The following is a 20,655-nucleotide window of genomic DNA, read 5'->3' as shown; positions in this document are numbered from 1 at the left end:
CACCTCAACATTGGTTTTCCTCCCCATAACAAACATACAGTTTGAACTCAGTGCAAGTTACTGTGGTACTTACTGCAGCCTAATTCATCAAAGTGGTCCCCGCAATCGTCATAATTATCACATACGTAGTGTAGTGGGATGCAGTTTCCATTGCCACATTTGAATTCTTCAGTAGTGCAAGGCTTAGGAGTGGGTTCTCTGCCTGCATGAAATAATGCACACACATACCTCCTCACACAAACATATATCCCGTTTTATAGCATGCATATTGCAGACGTTGCTATACAAACAGTGTTAGGGCAACTTGGCTCAGTCCCCTGTGGTGGGCTCCCACACACATCTCAGCTTTTGTCTTTACAATACCGTTAAAGCTACCTGTCCAGTCTTGGGAGACACTCACAGGGAAATTCCAGAGTTGGGCTTGATTTACTGTTAGGCTGAAGAGCACGCATGCTGCCAGAGTTCAGAGTGTGCTCAGTCTCTGGCTGCTAAAGTCCCCACCCCACCCCCGATCCCTGGCTTACAAAGCCTTTGCTCATCCGGGAGGTATTTCTCTCATGGTTGTGCAAAGCATCTGTTAGCCTGAGAATCAGGCAATTCTTCCCCAGCTTAGATTTAATCTGAGCCACTGAAGAATCCAGGCGCTGTCAAAGCTTGTCTTTCGTTTCAGAGCTCAGCTTACAGAACTCCAACAGCATCCCTGTAACTTACTTATTCATATCACACACATCTATAATGTCTGTATCTGAAATCACTGCCTTCCCCCACTTTCCCCTCCTTTGATCCAGATTTTTTTATCATATCAGGGATACTCAGAAAATGAGAGGTTATGAGAAAACCCACACTGAGGGAGTGGAAAGTATGAGAAAGTAGCGAACTAGAGGAGAATTTCATACAGACAACAGATAATTCATGAAGGTACTATCCACACTGAATGACAGTATGGATGAGCCCATGTTTCATTCATGGCTATAAAGGTCTACAGTATATTCATACTACTGGTACTGAATACAGTGGTACCTTGGTTTACAAACTTAATTTGTTCCAGAAGTCCATTCTTAAACCAAAGCGTTCTTAAACCAAGGCGTGCTTTCCCATAGCAGCGGGGGACTCAATTTACACTCAACAGGAAGCGGAACATGTTCTGCTTCCAAGGCAAAGTTCACAAACCAAAACACCTACTTCACTGTTCTTAAACCAAGGTACCACTGTAATTGGGGAATAATGACATATTTCTTGAACAATACAAGCCACTGCGTGTTCCTTTTTATCTAGCTAACATGTTTGTGAATTAAACATTAAAAACAGTAGGATCTAAGAGCAGCCTTAACCTAGAATTACTGTCAATCATCATTAGGCACATTCATCTCTTAATTCCTGAATGTTATGCACATTGATAGACCTACAGTGCTCTTCTTTCTCATCGCTTCCATCTCCACAGTCGTCCTTTTGGTTGCACAGCTCATGGCTATAGATGCAGCGGTTGTTCCCACAGCGAAAACGGAATGGTTGTTCACACGCAATATCCACTGAAATAAAACAGGCCAGTGATTTCTAACTTGGTTTACAGGATACAAATATAAAAGCTTATTTTAAAACATGATCAAAATGCCAGGCAGCAATCCTAAACTGCAATGATTTATTGTGATGTTTAAACCAATGCCAGTGTTGCACTGGCCTTCATCAGGGCAAAAGGACTGAAAGATCCTGCACTCTCCCAGACTTCCTCACATCTCTCTTTTGGTACCTTGGTTCTCTTAATATCATCTGACTAATGTAAAATGATGTGTGTTAACACAAATACACGGGTCCAGAGCTCATTCCTGATCACTGAATTCTAGCTAAAAGGCCAAATATAATAATCATGTTCCGTTACACCCACATTGGCCCCACTGAACCAGTCACAAGATAGGCAAACTCTGTGAGGTTCTCCAGAAACATTTTGAGTTTCCAAAGGGGAAACAGACAAACCAGGAAGAGGCAACAAGAGTTTTCATGTGCAGGAAAAGCCTGCATTTCACTGGCTGTGTTAGGACTTTAGACATGCACTGAAGTTTCTGTAAGAAATGTACAGGCCAGAATCCTAAAGGCTTGTGTTTCTCTTTGGGCAGCCCACCATGTCACATAACAAACTGCTTTTGAAAGCAGAGGGGAATTTCAAAAGGATCCTTTTGACATGGCACAGCAATTGGGCACCAGGAGCCTCTGTTTCAAATGCACCCTGCTGGATATGCCCAGCCCTTTGGCATGCGCTAAGAGAGTTGTAGGGGGCGGGGTTCAAGGTGGGGTCGATTCAGGCTCCCCCCCCCCAGCTTACAGCATAAGTTAAGTTCTTCGTCTGAGCCATCTCCGCAGTCGTCGTCGCCGTCACACTTCCAGTATGGCTGAATACATACATGGTTTCTGCACTCAAACATTGTGCGTGGGCAGTATGAGCCGTTAGGATAGCGAGTGGCTGGAAAACAGAAACACCTTCTTTTAATATCACAATCCACTTGTCCTCATAATACTATGCAGACCTGTACCCACTGCTTTGTGGGGCATCTTCGGGAGAAGAAAAGGATAAGGACTAAGTAAACCCTACACAAATTCAGAGTAGCATCCCTAAGATGATTGGATGGTGCCTGTTATGTCTCCTTCTCACAACTTCTGCAGCCAAGCTGGTGTCAAACGTATTGCTCTGCTTCCCTTTGGACCACATCAGTGAGGCCAAGAGGTGAGTCCTGCCATCTGAATAGCCCATGATCTCCATACACACTGCCCAGGCTTGCACCCCGGGGAGGGCACTTTGGTGCTGCTGACGCAGCAAAAACAGTTTAGGAGGCAGCAAGTTACAAGTTACCGGTCTCTGACCCATTTCAATTAATGGACTTAGGCATGCCCGTTAATTTCAAGGAGTCCAATCTGTATACAGTGGTATCTCGGGTTACATACGCTTCAGGTTACAGACTCCACTAACCCAGAAATAGTACCTCGGGTTAAGAACTTTGCCTCAGGATGAGAACAGAAATCGTGCTCCGGTGGCACAGCGGCAGCAGGAGGCCCCATTAGCTAAAGTGGTGCTTCAGGTTAAGAACAGTTTCAGGTTAAGAACGGACCTCCGGAACGCATTAAGTACTTAACCCGAGGTACCACTGTATATCTTAGTTGGGTACAACCCTGTATCATTATTTAAGCTCTGTTTGGGAGCATTCAGCATTTCTTGGAATCTTTCTAACGGCAGAAGAAGAAAAATACTAAGATGTTTCATTTCTCCCGCCCCACAGAAAGGAGAGGCTCATAAGGGATTTCAGTAAGTTTCTGCCCCAGATCTAGGCACTCACGGCAAGTTGCTTCATCAGAGAAATCCAGACAATCGGCACTTCCATCACACCGGAAACGTTCTGCAATGCAATGCCCACTGTCGCACTGGAAATAACCTGGGTGGCAGGTCCTTAGTTCTACAAAGTAAAGTAGACTGGCGTCAAAATGTCTCTTTTACAAAAAGTACTTTTGTAATGTCATATTTGTCAGTTTGCGTTTCTTAGTGCAGAAAGTATTGATCTGATGCGTAGAGATCTTTCCTATTCTACTGAATTCAAGAGGGTTCAGGAAGCTTCTCTGTGTGAAAGAAACAAGCAGAAGGTTCATGATATTTGGGTTATTCCTTCAGAGAAGAAGAAGAGTTTGGACTTGATATCCCGCCTTTCACTCCCTTTAAGGAGTCTCAAAGTGGCTAACAATCTCCTTTCCCTCCTCCCCCACAACTAACACTCTGTGAGGTGAGCGAGGCTGAGAGACTTCAGAGAAGTGTGACTAGCCCAAGGTCACCCAGCAGCTGCATGTGGAGGAGCGGAGATGCGAACCCAGTTCACCAGATTACGAGACTACTGCTCTTAACCACTACACCATGCTGGCTGAGTACAGCTGGCTTAAACTGGTTATCTTTTCTGTCAAGGTCATGTTGACTATAAAAGTAAGGCCAGAAGGAGCCTGAGTTTCACTTTCTCTTTCTATCTCTTTTCCTTCTGGTGTGGTGTTCTGTACATAGTATGCTTAGTGTTAAGGTTTAGTCTTATTATAAGTTATTGTAAGTTAAGTCTGTTGCAATTGGATTTCTTATGGACAGTGCCAATGCTGAATGTAGTGGATTAGTGACCATTATGCTCTTTTGCCTTCAGTAGCAGTAAAGCTCTGCTGGATGAAATACAATTGCCTCTAGTCCATTTTTTGAGACTCCTGCAATGTACTTAAGTTTTTACTCTGCTAACTATACATTGGAGTTATAATCTGGATCAATATTGAGTAGAATTCCATGACAATATTTTCAATATGACATTAAATTTATTGCATAATCCTTTAGGACCACAGACAGGGCTTTTTGGTGGTGACCCCAACATGTTTCAAATTCTATCCCCAGGGAAACACATACTGCCTGGTCATTACTGTTTTTTAAAAGAAGTGTGGTATTTTCATGATTCATATGCCCATTTTTACGGAATTGTGTGTTTCGAAATTTTATTTATAAAAGTGAGGGCAACATGCCTTGAAAGACAAGCTGGATTAAAACAAACAAAAAAAAAACAATATGCTCAAACTGCAATACCCACCACAGTCCCGTTCATCTGAATTGTCCTCACAGTCGTTGTCGTGGTCGCATATCCACCGAGAAGGAATGCAATGCAGGTTGTCACACCGATATTCACTTTCTGTGCACTCACGGGGACCTTGCAATAAAGAGATGCAGCATACATGAAACGTGTGGTGTGTTTTTATGCTAAGATGTTTCACAAGCAACTCGGCCCTGTGCCCATTTACCCACTCCAAGTGGAGGCTAAGGGTTTGATTAAGCTATTCTTGCCGAATTCTACTTACAGAACTGGTATGTAAGAGTATAAAATAACAGTTTCAATGTTGGAAATGTCATCTCCTTGGCATTACATCTCATTATCTTTAGTGTGTTGAGGACTACCCTGTGAATTTATTATTTACTGCTTAGGTGGATCGGACTGTGAAATGGATTTTGCAAGGGGAATTACTTGTCACAGAGATGGCTATTTTTAGCGATATGCTGAAACTGTGTTTCTCAAATTTGGGTCTCCAGCTGTTGTGTCCCCCCCTACAATTCCCATCATCCTTGACCACTGGTCTTGCTAGCTAGGGATGATGGGAGTTGTAGTCCAAGAACAGCTGGAGATACAAGCTTGGGGAACACCACTATATATAGTGGAAATAACCACTATATATCTATACCTACCCTAAGTTAGAGCAGCATTTGTTTTGTTTCTGTAATGAGTGATTTTATATTATGGATTTTAAAAAACCCCAACAACAACTGATAGGTAAGCCGTGAAACTTCACACACATGCATACCTAAAGGTATGCATTAAATGTTACGGGTGAATCCTAGATTCCTGCAATGAAGCAATATCCAACAGTGATACTTAACTTCATACCTTGATCCTGAGAAAACTGTACAAGCATGCAGATTTTTAAATATTTAACATGCACCTCATGTCAAACTTAATGCAAAATTCACCATTCAAACAGGCAGTCTTTGGCTGCAAGGCTATCAATAGTCGGAAAGGAAGGAAGTATCTTACTGCAGTTTTGTTCATCAGATTCATCTCCACAGTCAGTATCTCCATCACACTTCCACCGCAGTGGGATACAGCGATGGTTATCACAGCGGAAATCTCCCAAAGGATCGCAAGTAATCTCCTCTGCAACACACATACACAGTTTATATTTGTCAATACACCAGCACAGACTAACATGCTATTCTCAAATATGAAAACAGGTACAGCAGACGTGGTACAATGAAATGTCAAGCAATTTAGGAAGGTTTTCAAAGCGGCTTCTTAACATATATATTTTGTGGAAGAGGAGAAAAAGGTTCCCATAATCCAAGTATTCTCTCTGTGTCTAGCTTTTGCAAAAGGTAAACAGAGTGCTTTTCACTGCAATGTGTGATATAACTATCACAAAGTGGAAGAATTTGACTTCCCAAAATTAGAAAATCATCCTCCAGGCTGAGTATACCTTCAGTATACTCAGCTGATCAAACCTCTCAATCACCACATCTTATCATAATAAATGATTTAAAAAAAAATGCTGGAGAAGCTGTAAAGAGTACCACCTAGATTTTGGAAACAATTGCCAAGCACAACTCAGCTTTTGGCTGCATTTTCTTGTCACACTAAACCGTGGTTTAGTAAAATGCACAAGAGGAGGAAGGTGCTGCCATGAGTTTCAGCCTCTGCTCCCCTGCCCCGGTGAAGCAAGAAGGCTTACTTTAGCAGCATTTATTTACTTTCAGTTTAAAAACAAGCCATCTTCAAACCTTGGATTACGAGGCTGGCTTAAACTGTTTAAACTGACCACAATTATAGACAAACCACAATCTCTGGACCACACAACAAACTGAGACTCAGGAACACGAAAAGTAAACACTGTCAGAATCCTCCTCCTAGCAGTGCAGGGAAAGGAGATAGGGAAATGAAACTTATTAGTCTTGAGGCTTGTCCTTCCAGTTCTTGCATATCTCACCAAGCCATGTTTTAGTGTGACATGCAAATACAGCTAGTGTCTAGCTACCTGCAGCATTCATCCGCAAACACCACATTAAAGATTGCCAAAAGCAAAATATATACCACTGAAGGAGAAGAAATAACGATGGCAACAGCAATTCCAGGAGGCTTAAACTACAGGTGAAGGCAACAGCTAACAAGCATGGGGTGAGTGGGGAGCAAATTTGTCTCCCAGACAAAGCATTATGAACTATTGCAAGCTGACCATGAAAACATATCTGAGCCTCGTCAGCTATGAAGCAGAATGCACACCTATTTAACACGACGCGGTTCTCTTATCACGAACTAAAGTAGGCCTCAAAAGGCTACTAAGAGAATTCTCAGCCTACTGCAGGAGAGATCAACTGGTGGTTAATCACCAAAAAACCAAAGTCATGGTCTTCGCTAGGAGACACAGATATCACAGATGGGAGATGGACAATCAGCCAATAGAACAGGTCAAAATTTTCAAATACCTCGGAGTAGTCTTCCAGTCAACAGGGGCCTGGGAGGCCCATCATAAATATGCTAGGGAAAAAGCATCTCAAAGCGCCAAAATACTGTCTCGCTTTTACTTTACGAAGGGGGGCAGACATATCCCAGCAGCTCTGGAGGTATTTCAAGCAAAACCCTTGGCGCAATTACTCTACGGGGCCCAAATCTGGACGGGAAACCATTGCCGCACACTTGAAACGGTCCAGTCTAAATTTTTAAGACAGATTCTAGCCGTTCCACCATGCGTACCAAATGCGGCCCTACGGCTGGAGACTGGCCTCCTCTCCGTCGAAACCCGGACCTTGTTAAGAACATTCAACTATTGGCTTCGCTTAAACTTAAATCCATCTGGACTACTACCTCTAGTAGCACAAGATGCTCATAGAAGTCGGTGGTCCAAAGTAGTGCATCAAAAACTACTTACATGTGGCCTCCAAGCACAGCATCTCCTGAAAATGGGTCTACCCAAGGCAAAAACCGTTATTGACCAGCGCATGAAGATTATTGAGCAACAGAATAATCTGGCCTATATTAAGAAATTTAGTGCTTGGTACGCTTATCTGCCCCCCTCCCACTTTGATTTTCAGGCACCTTATTTGTCTACCCTAACCACTCCAAAACTTAGACGGGCCTTTACACTGGCCAGACTAAATATGTTACCATCAGCTGTTCTTGAAGGTAGATATCAAAAAATTTCATTCGAGAACAGGCTCTGCCCCTGTGGAGCTGGTTACATGGAGACTGTGTCACACGTTCTCTTGTCCTGCTCCCTGTATAAAGATCTCAGGGACGAGACCATCACGCCGCTACTATCTGCCATCCCGGGCCGCTCTTGTGAAGCCAAGTTGTTCTCACTCCTAGCCGACCAGAGCAGCTCGACAACAGAGAAGGTTGCCAGGTTTGTCGAGAGAGCAATGAGACTGAGAGCTGCTGTCTGAATGACATCAGTGTCGTCGCCTAGGATCTTATTATTATTATCATTACCTCCGCCAAGTTTTAAGTACTGAGATTATTTTATGATAACTATTTCCGTAATGTATTTTTGTTTCTGTCTGTCCTTCGATGCAATGGCCTGTTGGCTATGCAAATAAAGTCTATTCTATTCTATTCACCTATTTAACAGGGAAGGCTTTGTCACATTGCTATGATTACTGTTTTTCCTTCTTCTGATGCCTTTGAAGCATCCAAAATGGATGCAACGAGAGGTGGTATAATGGTTTGATTTAACTAAAAGGGAAACTTTATTTAGTTTAAATCTACCTATCCTTTCACCTCTAAGTGCAACCATCATGGATGCTTCAAATGAAGTTCAAAGAAAAGACAGCAATGGTAATAATGCAGAAAACACTTCCCATTCACAAGTACAGATAACACTAATTGCCTGGACAGTGTGACCCAGTGACCGAAAAACTGCTTCAGATAACTCAAGACATTCACATCAGCTATAGCCAAGACTGTAATTATAGTAAGTGACCTCCAAGGTTACATCAAATGACAAGCATCAATTAGAGTGACATGCTGCTAACAGGGTTTTCATTGCACCTTCATTTGCGGCCTAATTTGTGAAGCAGGTATAAATGCAAGTGCATGGAATTTTGGCCAAGGTCATTGCTTCACAACTTGAACAGCATCTGAAGTACACAATGATTTTACAGGTACATTTTGCAGGCCAAAAACGTACCGCAGCCTTGTTCATCGCTGTTGTCTCTGCAGTCATTATGACCATTGCATACAGCCCAGAACGGGATGCAACGGTAATTTGTTCTACAGCTGAATTCTGTGTGGTTATCACAACGATAGGCAGGGCCCACTGAAATAAAAGGAAGAGTCAACATTTGAATACTTTGTCTTTTTACGACAGCTGCTGCACACCGCTGCCAAATACATTTCAGAGAATGTGTTACATGGGATAGACAATGTACAGACACCATGGCCTGCCCCAGATTTATTCATATTTAAATGTACAAAAGGGCTTTTATACTTAAAATGAAAATGATAACATTGCAAACTTGTTTTGGTGCCTGAGGCAGAAAATATAAACGGTACCCATGGTCATTGGTATGTGGAACGCCCTCCCATCAGATGTCAAGGAGATAAATGACTATACAGTGGAACCTCGGTTCCCGAATGCCTCCGTCATTGTACGTTTCAGTTCTCGAATGCTGAAAACCCAGAAGTAAATGCTTGCTTTTTCAAACGTTTTTCAGAACTTGAACGTGCAACGCTGCTTCCGCTGAGTGCAAGAAGCTCTTGCAACCAATGGGAAGCCACACCTTGGTTTTTGAATGTTTCGGAAGCCAAACGGGCTTCCGGAACAGATTTTGTTCGAGAACTGAGGTGCCACTGTGCAAGTTTTAGAAGACAACTGAAGGCAGCCCTGTATAGGGAATTTTTTTATGTTTGATGTTTGATTATGCTTTTATATTTGTTGGAAGTCACCCAGAGTGGCTGGGGCAACCCAGTCAGATGAACAGGGTACAAATAATAAACTACTTCTTCCTCTTCCTCCTCCTCCTCCTCATTATTATTATTAGGAAAACAACCGACCAATTTGCCATTTGTCTTCTTGTTAGCTACTGTGGTTTCCATTAAGGAGGAAGGATGAGCTATACGAGCAATCCATCAGCCAATCAACACAAGCTGTGCTCTACTTACTGCATTCATGAATCGGTTCATCCGAGTTATCCCCACAGTCATCGTCCACGTCGCATTTCCAGGACTGGGGGATGCAACGGCCATTGTCACATTTAAATTGGCCTGGAGGGCAGGTCCTGCTGGCACAATGAGAAGCATCTTCATCCGAGTTATCACCACAGTCATCCTCTCGGTCACACTGCCAGGCTTCTGGGATGCATCGCTTGTTGGCGCATTGCCACTGATGAGACTCACACTGGTGATTGGCTAGAAGGCAAACGTAATTGCGGTATTAGAAGATTACTTTAAAATGAAATGAAATGAAATTGCAGTATACTCTCACTTATCCAAACTGCTGCAGGGATTAAAACAAACCTACCCTATTTTGATCAATGCTGCTGTTTAGCTAAATGGGAGTGCTATACAGTGGTACCTTGGGTTACAGACGCTTCAGGTTACAGACTCCACTAACCCAGAAATAGTACCTCGGGTTAAGAACTTTGCTTCAGGATGAGAACAGAAATCGTGCTCCGGCAGTACGGCAGCAGCAGGAGGCCCCATTAGCTAAAGTGGTGCTTCAGATTAAGAACAGTTTCAGGTTAAGAATGGACCACCGGAACAAATTAAGTTCTTAACCCGAGGTACCACTGTATAAACAGAGAAAAGACTGACATGGAGATAATATATGTTGGGTAAACTACTAAGACTGGGTGATATCTGGTTTTCAACATCGTGATATATCACCAGCTAAACATCACAATATACTGATATGTCATGATATCGGATATAAAGATGGAGCTATGTAGAGGTATTGGCTGGCTTAATGGTTTTTCACACGTCATGATTCGCTGCTCCCTGAAGGAGGCAGGGGAGAGTTGAGCTGACAGAGTTAACAGGGGCTGCAGGAATCGAGAGCAGTGGCTGGCTTCACAGTTTTCCCCACATTGTGATTTTTGCATAACCCTAACATACCTCATCAATCACAACTCTGTATATGAAATAAGAGTATACTGTACGCTAAATATCTCAATGCAACACGTACTATAACTCAAAATAATGTGAGCTTAAAGAATACATATACAATCTCAATGTCACCGGGTTCAACTGTAATGTACTGATGCTGTGTGTTAATTGGATTGATTGCAATTTCGCATATTCTACTGATCAAATTAGCCCTAACATACACCATGATTCACAATATATTGCAAGATCAAAAATTATGAAACTGATATCACGATATGGACTTCAAACCATTTTTGGACAATATGTCAGTATATCACCTAGCCCTATAAACTACACGTCAAGACAACAAAATCTTTGTTAGAGGGAGTGCCTTGTTAATAGGTTATTTAACCATACTAGTTTCCTCTTCATGGAACAAGTAATTTCTAGACCCGTTATTGCTTGTACCGAGTAACAGGTTAATTTAGAGCATGGGTAGGCCAACTAAGGGCCGGGGGCTGGATCCGGCCCAATCACCTTCTAAATCCGGCCCATGGACAGTCCGGGAATCAGCATGTTTTTACATGAGTAGAATGTGCCCTTTTATTTAAAATGCATCTCTGGGTTATTTGTGGGGCACAGGACTTTGTTCTTTTTATTTTGAGTTTTCAAAATATAGTCCGGACCCCCACAAGGTCTGAGGGACCCCTGATTTAGAGACTTAGCACTTGCAACATACCACAAAGCACACGATCTTCATCTGATCCATCAGGGCAGTCTGCCAGGGCGTTGCACAAGTAATGGGAACTCGTACAGTTGCCATCATTGCACTGGAACTGCCCAACTTGGCAGTACCTGTGAGGGCATGTGGGCGGTTCATCGGAGCCATCCCGGCAATCTCTCTGACCATCACATTTCCACCATATGGGAATACACCTACAAAACAGAGAGACGCCATAATGTTTGTTTCAAGGAGGCAATGCCTTTGACATATTCTATAGTCATGTTTATTTGGAAGCAAGTCTCACCAGAGCCCAATGGGACTCACTTCCTGGCAAGAACACTTAGGATTGTAAACACAAGAGCCTTTGGGATAATACCCATCATGAAGAATTAGTGTGTTTTCTTGTCCCAAGGCTTTGTGCATGCATTTAGTAGCCCCTTCCACATAACGAGTCTGTCCTAGAAAATACTGCATTTGAGCCAATCAGCAAGTATGGGCATGTATATTTATAGACTGTAGGTGATTTCTGTAGGCTGTAGGCTGCAATGCTCAGTGAACAGGGCCACCCTTCAAAGAGCTACACAGTCTTCTGATCAGGAATGTGATGCCTGGGGATGGAGGGTTTGAGGGCACCTTTAATGATTAAGGAACTGGACTACTCAGCTGCTTATACAGTGGTACCTCGGTTCACAAATGGCTTAGTTGCCGAACAAATCGGCTCCCAAATGCCACAAACCCGGAAGTAAGTGTTCCGGTTTGCGAATGTTTTTCAGAAGCCGAACATCCTGTGCGGCTTCCGCTTGAGTGCAAGAAGCTCCTGCAGCCAATGAGAAGCCACGCCTTGGTTTTCAAACGGTTTCTGGAGTCGGACAGACTCCCAGAATGGATTAGGTTTGAGCACCAAGGTACCACTGTATAGTGCCCCAAAAGCAAGTGCAGAAGCACAACAAGCAACTGTGCCATTCCACCATCATTTTTCTCTCTCCAGCCACAGCCACGACCACAAGAGATAGAGGGAGGCTGTCAGAAGCATGGCAGGCTGTAAGCTTGCTTGCTTGCTTGCTTGCTTATTTATTTATTTATTTCCCGCCCATCTGGCTGGGTTCCCCCAGCCACTCATTATTAAAAATAAGATAAAACATCAAACATTAAAAACCTCCCTAAACATGGCAGTGCCATGGTGTGACAAAGGAGCGGCAACAGGAAGGAAGTACAGTCATACCTCATGTTATAGATGCTTCAGGTTACGTCTTTTCAGGTTGCGTCCCGCGGCGACCCAGAAGTACTGGAAAGGGTTACTTCCGGGTTTTGCCGCTTGCGCATGCGCAGAAGCGCCAAATCACACCGCGCACCTGCGCAGATACGATGCTTCAGGTTGCGCTCTTTTCAGGTTGCAAACAGGCCTCCAGAACGGATCCCGTTCACAACCAGAGGTACCACTGTACAGTGGTACCTCGGGTTACATACGCTTCAGGTTAAAGTCTCCGCTAACCAAGAAATAATATCTCGGGTTAAGAACTTTGCTTCAGGATGAGAACAGAAATCATGCTCCGGCGGCATGGCAGCAGCAGGAGGCCCCATTAGCTAAAGTGGTGCTTCAGGTTAAGAACAGTTTCAGGTTAAGTACGGACCTCCGGAACGAATTAAGTACTTAACCCGAGGTACCACAGTACTAAGGAAAAGTGCAGCAATAGGGCATAAACCTGGAGCAGTAGACGTGATGTATTATTGTGTGTTACCTCTGTTCACCAATTCTATGCTTCCAAGTGCCACCAAGACTTGGGAGAGCTAGTGCAGCATAGTGATTAGCATGTCACACTAGAACTGTGGACACCCAGGTACAAATCCCCACTCAGCCCTGAAGCTCTGCTGGTGACCTTGCGTCAGTCACTCTTCCCTCTCAGCCTACCTTTCCCCATAGCAGGGATAGCTAAGCTGTCTTGGCCTGAGAGCCACGTTCAGCCTTGGCCAACGCTAGGGATGGTGGGACACATGCCAGTGATGGGTGTGGCCACTCCACACACTCTCTGTACCAATCAGCTGAGGAGAGGGTTATTACCCCCTTCTCTGCTCATCAAGTGATTGGTCTGATTACCAGGGGTGGGGCAATCTTTATCTCCATTAAGGCTCTGGGCTTCGTTCACCTATTCTTGTGTCTTAATATACAGCCACTGCTGCCTAAATTGTGATGGGGTGGAATGAGATTCCTGAACTGGGAGTTTTACTGCACCCCCCCCCCCATTCCCAGCCAAATGAAGACTATAAAATGAGAGCAAGGAACAATGCCATATTTGAGTCCTTGGAGATAGGACACGTATACGTAGGAAATATTCATGTGTGACGTAAATAAGCAAGTAAAATAATGGTGTGTGATTTATATGCATACCTTTCACTGTCTGCACAAAGGAACTGAGTGCTGGAACACATCGGGAGGCAGTGAGCCGTGTTTCCAAACTGTATTACCATGAAGTTATCTGGACACTCACAGGAATAACCATAACCACCACTTTTTATTAGGCACAGATGAGAACAACCACCATTGTTGGTCCCACAAGGATTACTTACTAGCAAAAGAAGACAGGGGGCGGGAGAAAGAAAATATAATTATTCCCTGGCAAAGAACAACCCACAAATGAAACTATTGCCACTTAAATTGCAAAGAATGCTTTAATCTTTGGTGGCACATGTCAACTGGCATTCACGGACAATACTGGGATTGTTTCCTATTGATGCATATTTGCAACAAATTCAACGTACCAAAAGGTAATACTGCAACATGTATCTTGGCCTATTGGACAGATGTACCCTGGCTATGTTATCTGGGTTGAACTATGGATTGTCCCAGTATTTCATTATAAGGAAGGGGAGATCCCCATGGTCTCTGAAGAGCATGAGAACAAGTATGGGCTTGAGTCAAGCAAACCAAGGCTCAACCCAATGAAGGAGTTTAGTTTAAAACATGCTATCAAGAGAAACCATTGCTGATTCAAATCCAGGGTGAAGCAAGAAGTTGAGCCAAGTAAAACAATGTATAGCAAGTTAGGTGCAAGGGACCGGCATCAGCAGAAACACAACAACCAACCTGCCAGCAGCTTTTTCCTAGTCCCTGTTATAGGGCTGCTAGTTTCAAAACAGACAAGAAACATCCAAATTTAATTAATTCAATTACCCTTTTAGAATAAGTGCAACAGTGCATGGGCAGGCATGGTTCCCAGATGATGACACTGGCTATATTTAGGGAAAACACTAAACCATAGTTTAGAACTTGCACAATCCCTCTCCCCTCTCTCCTTTCCATGTGAGTAAGAAGCAGTTTTTACTTTTAGTTAACCATGGTTAGCTGTTTGGTCTAAACTGGGAATTGTGACTATTGATGATCAGTTTCAAAACAAGGCAACTTCAAACTATGGTTTATGACGCTGGCTCGTTTAAACTAACCACAGTTAATGTTAACCACAGGTCCTAGCAGTGGAGTCTGGTTCATTAGGACAGATGGGGCACTACGCCACCAACTTCAGCTTGCCCCCACTTCCCTTCCTTCTTTCTTACAATCCATCCAATTGGGGGTGTCACTGCCTGTCAGCTCCCCTCCTCCTTAGTTTCAATGTTGCCCTTGTAAAACTCAGCAGGGGGGATGACAGGGACGAAACAAAAATTAGTTGCTTCTACCTATCATTGACTCTGGCTCCACCTACTCTTGGGCTCCCTGCCTTTTCCCAATGAGTACCAGTTGCCACTGGGTCCCAGTATATAAGAAACAGCAAATTGTGGTTAACTAAAAGCTTCTGAATTCCTCCTCTCAGCTGGGTGGGAACAGGAGAGGGAAGTGGTATACACAAGCTCAGAAAGAAGTTAATTTTATTTATGTGCTGCTGTGGGTTAAACCACAGAGCCTAGGACTTGCCGATCAGAAGGTCAGCGGTTTGAATCCCCGTAACGGGGTGAGCTCCCATTGCTCGGTCCCTGCTCCTGCCAACCTAGCAGTTCGAAAGCACGTCAAAGTGCAAGTAGATCAATAGGTACCACTCCGGCGGGAAGGTAAACGGTGTTTCCGTGTGCTGCTCTGGTTCGCCAGAAGCAGCTTAGTCATGCTGGCCACATGACCCGGAGTACGCCGGCTCCCTCAGCCAATAAAGCGAGATGAGCGCCACAACCCCAGAGTCGGTCACGACTGGACCTAATGATCAGGGGTCCCTTTACCTTTAAACCATGGTTTTGCATTACATCCAAATGCAGTCATATATTTACATCCAAGAGAATGCTAAAAAAAAAAAATCATTCTATGAGGGTGAAACATTCAATAAGAATCAGACCCCTGAAAAATGCCTATGTTGTCTCACACCTTACTTCTGAGTTACATGCAGAATTCAGAGGATTAGACCTTGAATAAGAATGAAGACACCCACATCAGTAGAATGGATTGCTTACCAAGTGGCTGCCTGTACGGGTGATAGACGTGGATATCAAAAGGTCTGTGAGTGGTGTTTACCAGAACTGCCCTGCCTGATCCATTGTACTTATTTCCCTTTTCAACTGTCCTCGTGTTCCAGTCAGTCCAGTAGATGGTGTCCTCAAAAATGGTAATTGCAAATGGGTGAGGTAATGTCCCATCGTACACCGTGTGACGGTGTTGGCCATCTAAATCGGAGTACCTGCAGGAAAAAAAGCAAGCATGGGTAATGCTGAACTTTTTTCTATTGCTTCAGAGCGAGTGAAAAAGAAATGTAACCAACTATGTTCTTCCAAGGGTCTCCAAATGGAACCCCAGACGTTCTGTTCACACAACTGATTACCTCCACTCAGTTCCACCTCCTGTGTTGTAAAACAACGCCTCCCTAAGCATTCTTTCCAGAAGATGTTAGTAAGATGCAGGTTCAAGTTCAGAAGGGCCTGTAGCTCAGTGGGAGAACATCTGATCTGCATGCAGATGGTCCCAAGGTTCATTCCTTGGTCTCTGCTGGTAGAGCTTGCAAAGACTCCTTGAGGGAAACTCTGGAGAGTCAACTGCCAGTCAATGTAGACAACATTGAACTAGAGGGACTTGGTAAAAGGCAACTTCCTGTATTCCCAAGTTACCTCTCACTACCCTCTAGAGAAAGAATGACCTGTCACCTCCAACTTTCTATGTTGCTTACCTTTCGCTGTCTATGTGACTAAAGATATTTTTTAAAAAATCAGGGGCATGAAAACATATTGGGTTGCTGAGTGAAGTATTGGGCGTAAGAATCACTGGTGGAACCCAACCTCCAACCTCTTGGCCTCCAGTCAGATCTGCAATTGTAGTATTTTGACTCCCTCGCCTGGGATTCTAAGAGTGGGCAGGAAGGAGGGGAAGAAGGCAGGCCTTTGAGATTTTAGCTCCTCTGGGCCAGATCTAGGAGCTACTCTGATCTCCATTCTTGTCCACTCCCATTTGGCGAGTAAACAAGTGGCTGGAACGCATGCTTGGAGCCCTCAGAAAAACGAGACTGGGAAATGAAATTTCCTCTTTGTCTTTCCAAGGGTTCCCAGGCATGCCCCTGGGTACAGAGGCCCCAAAAAGATGGGTTTTACCTACCCATAGACTGGCATAAGGGACATAACAGTCACAATCCCTAAGACCACAAGTCTCATGTTTCCCATAGCTGCTGATGGAAAGAAGAACACTTCCATATTATCTGTTCCCAGCCTTTGGGATTTCAAAGAGTGCTTTCCATAGGCTTCTTCACCATGAAGAATGTAAACAGCATATTCATATAATTAAATAAACAACTATCTGACTTTCAGAAGACATCTGAAGGCAGCCCTGTTTAGGGAAGCTTTTAATATTTGAAGTTTTATTCTGTTTTTAGTGTCCTGTTGGAACACTAGAGTGGCTGGGGAAACCCATCCAGATGGGCAGGGTACAAATAAAAATTTTTTTATTATTATTAATTAAAATGATAGACTTGAGCTATATGCTATGTACACCAGGGCTAGGGAACCACAGGCCCCGAGGCTTGGTGTGGCCCCTCTGGCCTATTTATCTGGCCCTCAAAACTCTCCCAGGCCACACCCCTCACTGGCTGTTCTATGTACCAGCTGTGAGCATTTTAGTCTTATGCCTCTAACTCAGCTAATGCTTCTTGCTCGCCTGGATGGAGGATGGAGGGGGGGGGGGCGAGTGTGTGTAGAACCTAGCCAGCAGAACAAAGGTAGGATTAATATTTGCTGCTTCTTGCCCCACCCTCTGCTGACATGTGACCATTGGAAAGTAGCCCAAAAAGGAAGGCAGCACTCAGGCTGCGAAAGTTTCCTCACGTCTGATATACATTTATATTTTCTGCTAAATTTTAAACACCCCAAATTCCTTTCTGCTGTTTGTCCTCTATATTTTGATATTTTTTAAATAGCTTTAAATCTTTTCCCTGTTATTCACAGACCTTTCTTATTGATGACATAATGCAGAATGCTAAACTACCAAATCTGTCGACAGACTACTTTGGTGACCGACTACAGATTTTCAGATTTGGGTGGAAATGCAACGCAGAAGAGAAACTGATGAAGACATTCCGAGAGAAGCAAAACGGTTTGCCCATAATTTTCATATTTGTTATAAAACATAAACCGAAGTATATCTCTCCAAAACATTTTGATGTTAATGACAAACACCCATAAATCGTTACAGCGAAGCAACGGAACTAACATATATTCTAAATGGGTAATCATGGCTGTGTCCCTTTAATAAAGCTGAAGCAGACTAATTTGGCAACCCCCAAAATTTGGTATGAAGAGTTACCCAGTTGCTTTATTCTTCTCTATGTACGTACTCAATGTAGTTTAGGTGGGCATCCGCCCAGTAGAGCTTGTCGTTGGTGTAATCTATGGTGAGTCCATTAGGCCACTCTAACTTGGTGGAGATAATCACGGTCTTGTTCTTGCCATCCATTCCCAAGCGTCCAATATATGCTCGTTCTCCCCAATCTGTCCAATAGACCTGCCTGGTTAAACAGACACAACGTAAATTAATCTAGTCTTCATTTGTAATGCAATAGCACATGCACCAGGGAACCCATCAGGTAATGTATACTTTTATTTCATTAGTTATAAGTAAAATTGGGTGAAATCCAATGGTGCCTTTGTGTTGAGTGCAACAGACTTCTACAACAGGACCTCCTCTTCCTCCCCTCTCCAAATCTGCAGACTTGGTGGCTTTCTCATATAGCTATATATACTTCCCCGGTTGTATATGTATTTCTGTAATATTCAGGTTCGGGTGAATATCAGCTTCATTCTTTCAGTTCTAAACTTTGCCTCTTTCATTGCAGCACTGCTAAATCAGAATAAATGTGTAGCAGCGCGAGTGGTAGATAATGCATTCAGCCTTACCTCTGAAAGAGGTAGATAAGGATGATCTCCAAGCAAGTATGTTAACTGCATTCAGAATATTAATAAAATAATAATAATAATAACGTTTTTTTTATATCCCGCCCTCCCCAGCCGAAGCTGGGCTCAGAATCTGTGCGTCTCATCGTAGATTTTAAAAATGCCCTTATTAGCCTTTATCCCAATGGTTTTCCGTAGTCAGGATACCATAAAACAATTGTACTAAAAAGAAATAATCATGGAAATAGCTTACCCATATTTGGGGTGAACAACAATAGCTCTAGGGTACTGAAAACAGAAGGTGTTGTTGGGATCCAAACACCGATCAACTAGTTTTTTCCGGAACCGACCATCAAGCTCTGACACATAGAGGCAGTCCTTGGAGGAATCTACCCAGTAGAGTTTTCTGAAATATTTTACAAGGTGCCTGTTACACAGAGTCCTCCTCGTTTTATTTATTTTATATCAACTGTTGTTTTTCCTTAAGGGTTGCCAACCTTTTTAGGCCTATGTTAAGGTTACCACATTTTTTTTTTCAATGAATCCGGGGACACTTTTCAACTTCCTGCTAAATAGATGGATTTTGTCAGGGGGGTGATTTGTAAATCTGGGGGCTGTCCCCAGGAAAGGGGGAAGTCTGGTAACCTTAGCCTATGGACATATTTGGGTTATTGAGCAAGCGCTGTAGCCATCAGCCTGTCTCTGGTCACTTCTCTTCCCCATCCCACAGATAAGTCCCTCCCCACCCAAAGGACAGAAAGAGAGACGCTGCGTGGCAACCCACTTTGCTTTCCCAAGGGATCTTGGGAAAAGCCAATAACAATAGACTTAACCTAAGCCCCACCACGCACACTGCTACTGATGCAGCCCGCCATCTGTTAAGGACTGCATGCAAAGGACTGTGAACAGCAGGCACAAGTGAGATATGCATGGCTTTCTTTGATCGATTGATTTGATTGCCCTCATAGCCCACCTCCTCTGTTGACTGAGTGCATTTATAACCCCGCCTTTTCTCCATTTCAGCCTCACAACAACCCTGTGAGGCAGGTTAAGCTGAGAGACAGTGACTGGCCCAAGGCCATCCAGTGAGTTTCATGGCTGAGCAGGAATTTGAACCCTGGTCTTGCAGGTACAACATTCTAACCACTACACCACAATGGTCCTTCTAACTCACATTTAGAAGAAAGCCTGGCAAATTTTGGAGAATGTGGGTCGAAACATTAGTCCACATTAAAATAATCACCTTGGCAATGACTACTGCAACGTACTGAGATTTACCTGCCAACCCAGTCAACAGCAATGCCTTCCCCACTGGGCACGCCATCATTAATGATTACTTCCTTGCTTGTCCCATTGAAAAACATTCTTTCAATGACCTTCCTGCCCACATCAATCCAGTACAGCCTTTTCTCCACCCTGTCGAAGTCCAGCGCCACCACGTTTCGGAGTCCTTGCAAAATGAGGGAGTAAGACTGGCCATCCGTCGTGAGATTTCTCAGATAGTAGCGGTTGCTGAAGATGAGGTAAGGCGAGATGTTGCTATTTTGCCGGCAGCTTTTCCCATCTGGCTCCCGGATGTAGCCCGGCGCGCACTTGCAGATATAGGAGCCAATGGTATTCTCACAAATCTGGCTACACACGGATGGTGTCTCGCTGCACTCGTCAATGTCATCACAAGACCTTTCATTGGACATGAGCCGATATCCAGGATGACACGAGCAATAGAAACTGGTCTGGGTGTCTGTGCAGTCGTGGTCGCAGCCGCTGATTGAAGAGTCATTACATTCATTTATACCTGTAGCCAGAAAACAGAACAAAATAGATCACTCAACTTTCATCCGGAAATAATGCAGCAGCTGCATTTCTGCACTGGTCTCTGCTTGTACACTTAAAGAGTTGCCATTCTGCTCTTGGAATGGGTTTTGATTAGCAGAGAAGCCCACTAATGCAAGCCAAGGAAAGAGATTC

The 20,655-nt window shown here is 43.7% G+C and overlaps 1 protein-coding gene across 2 annotated transcripts in view; it reads right to left on the bottom strand.

The window, feature by feature from the left end:
- The window catches only part of LRP2 (LDL receptor related protein 2), a 144,755-nt gene that overhangs the window by 20,407 nt on the left and 103,693 nt on the right, over positions 1-20,655 (bottom strand). For both annotated transcript variants that reach the window (XM_083625423.1, XM_083625422.1), the window contains exons 50-63: positions 19,966-20,482; positions 18,941-19,093; positions 18,132-18,302; positions 15,772-15,995; positions 13,730-13,907; positions 11,359-11,555; positions 9,699-9,944; positions 8,725-8,853; positions 5,583-5,702; positions 4,590-4,706; positions 3,324-3,440; positions 2,318-2,455; positions 1,407-1,529; positions 74-202 (exon numbers count right to left, since the gene is read on the bottom strand). In XM_083625423.1, coding sequence (XP_083481549.1) covers positions 74-202; positions 1,407-1,529; positions 2,318-2,455; positions 3,324-3,440; positions 4,590-4,706; positions 5,583-5,702; positions 8,725-8,853; positions 9,699-9,944; positions 11,359-11,555; positions 13,730-13,907; positions 15,772-15,995; positions 18,132-18,302; positions 18,941-19,093; positions 19,966-20,482 — 2,559 coding nt within the window. The remainder of the gene's footprint in view (positions 1-73; positions 203-1,406; positions 1,530-2,317; positions 2,456-3,323; positions 3,441-4,589; positions 4,707-5,582; positions 5,703-8,724; positions 8,854-9,698; positions 9,945-11,358; positions 11,556-13,729; positions 13,908-15,771; positions 15,996-18,131; positions 18,303-18,940; positions 19,094-19,965; positions 20,483-20,655) is intronic.

This window comes from Podarcis filfolensis (genome assembly GCF_964270895.1).
Source record: "Podarcis filfolensis genome assembly, chromosome: 1".
In the NCBI taxonomy this organism is placed as follows: domain Eukaryota; kingdom Metazoa; phylum Chordata; class Lepidosauria; order Squamata; family Lacertidae; genus Podarcis; species Podarcis filfolensis.
The sequence above is the reverse complement of the archived record's forward strand: the minus strand, read 5'-3'. Positions and strand labels throughout refer to the sequence as shown.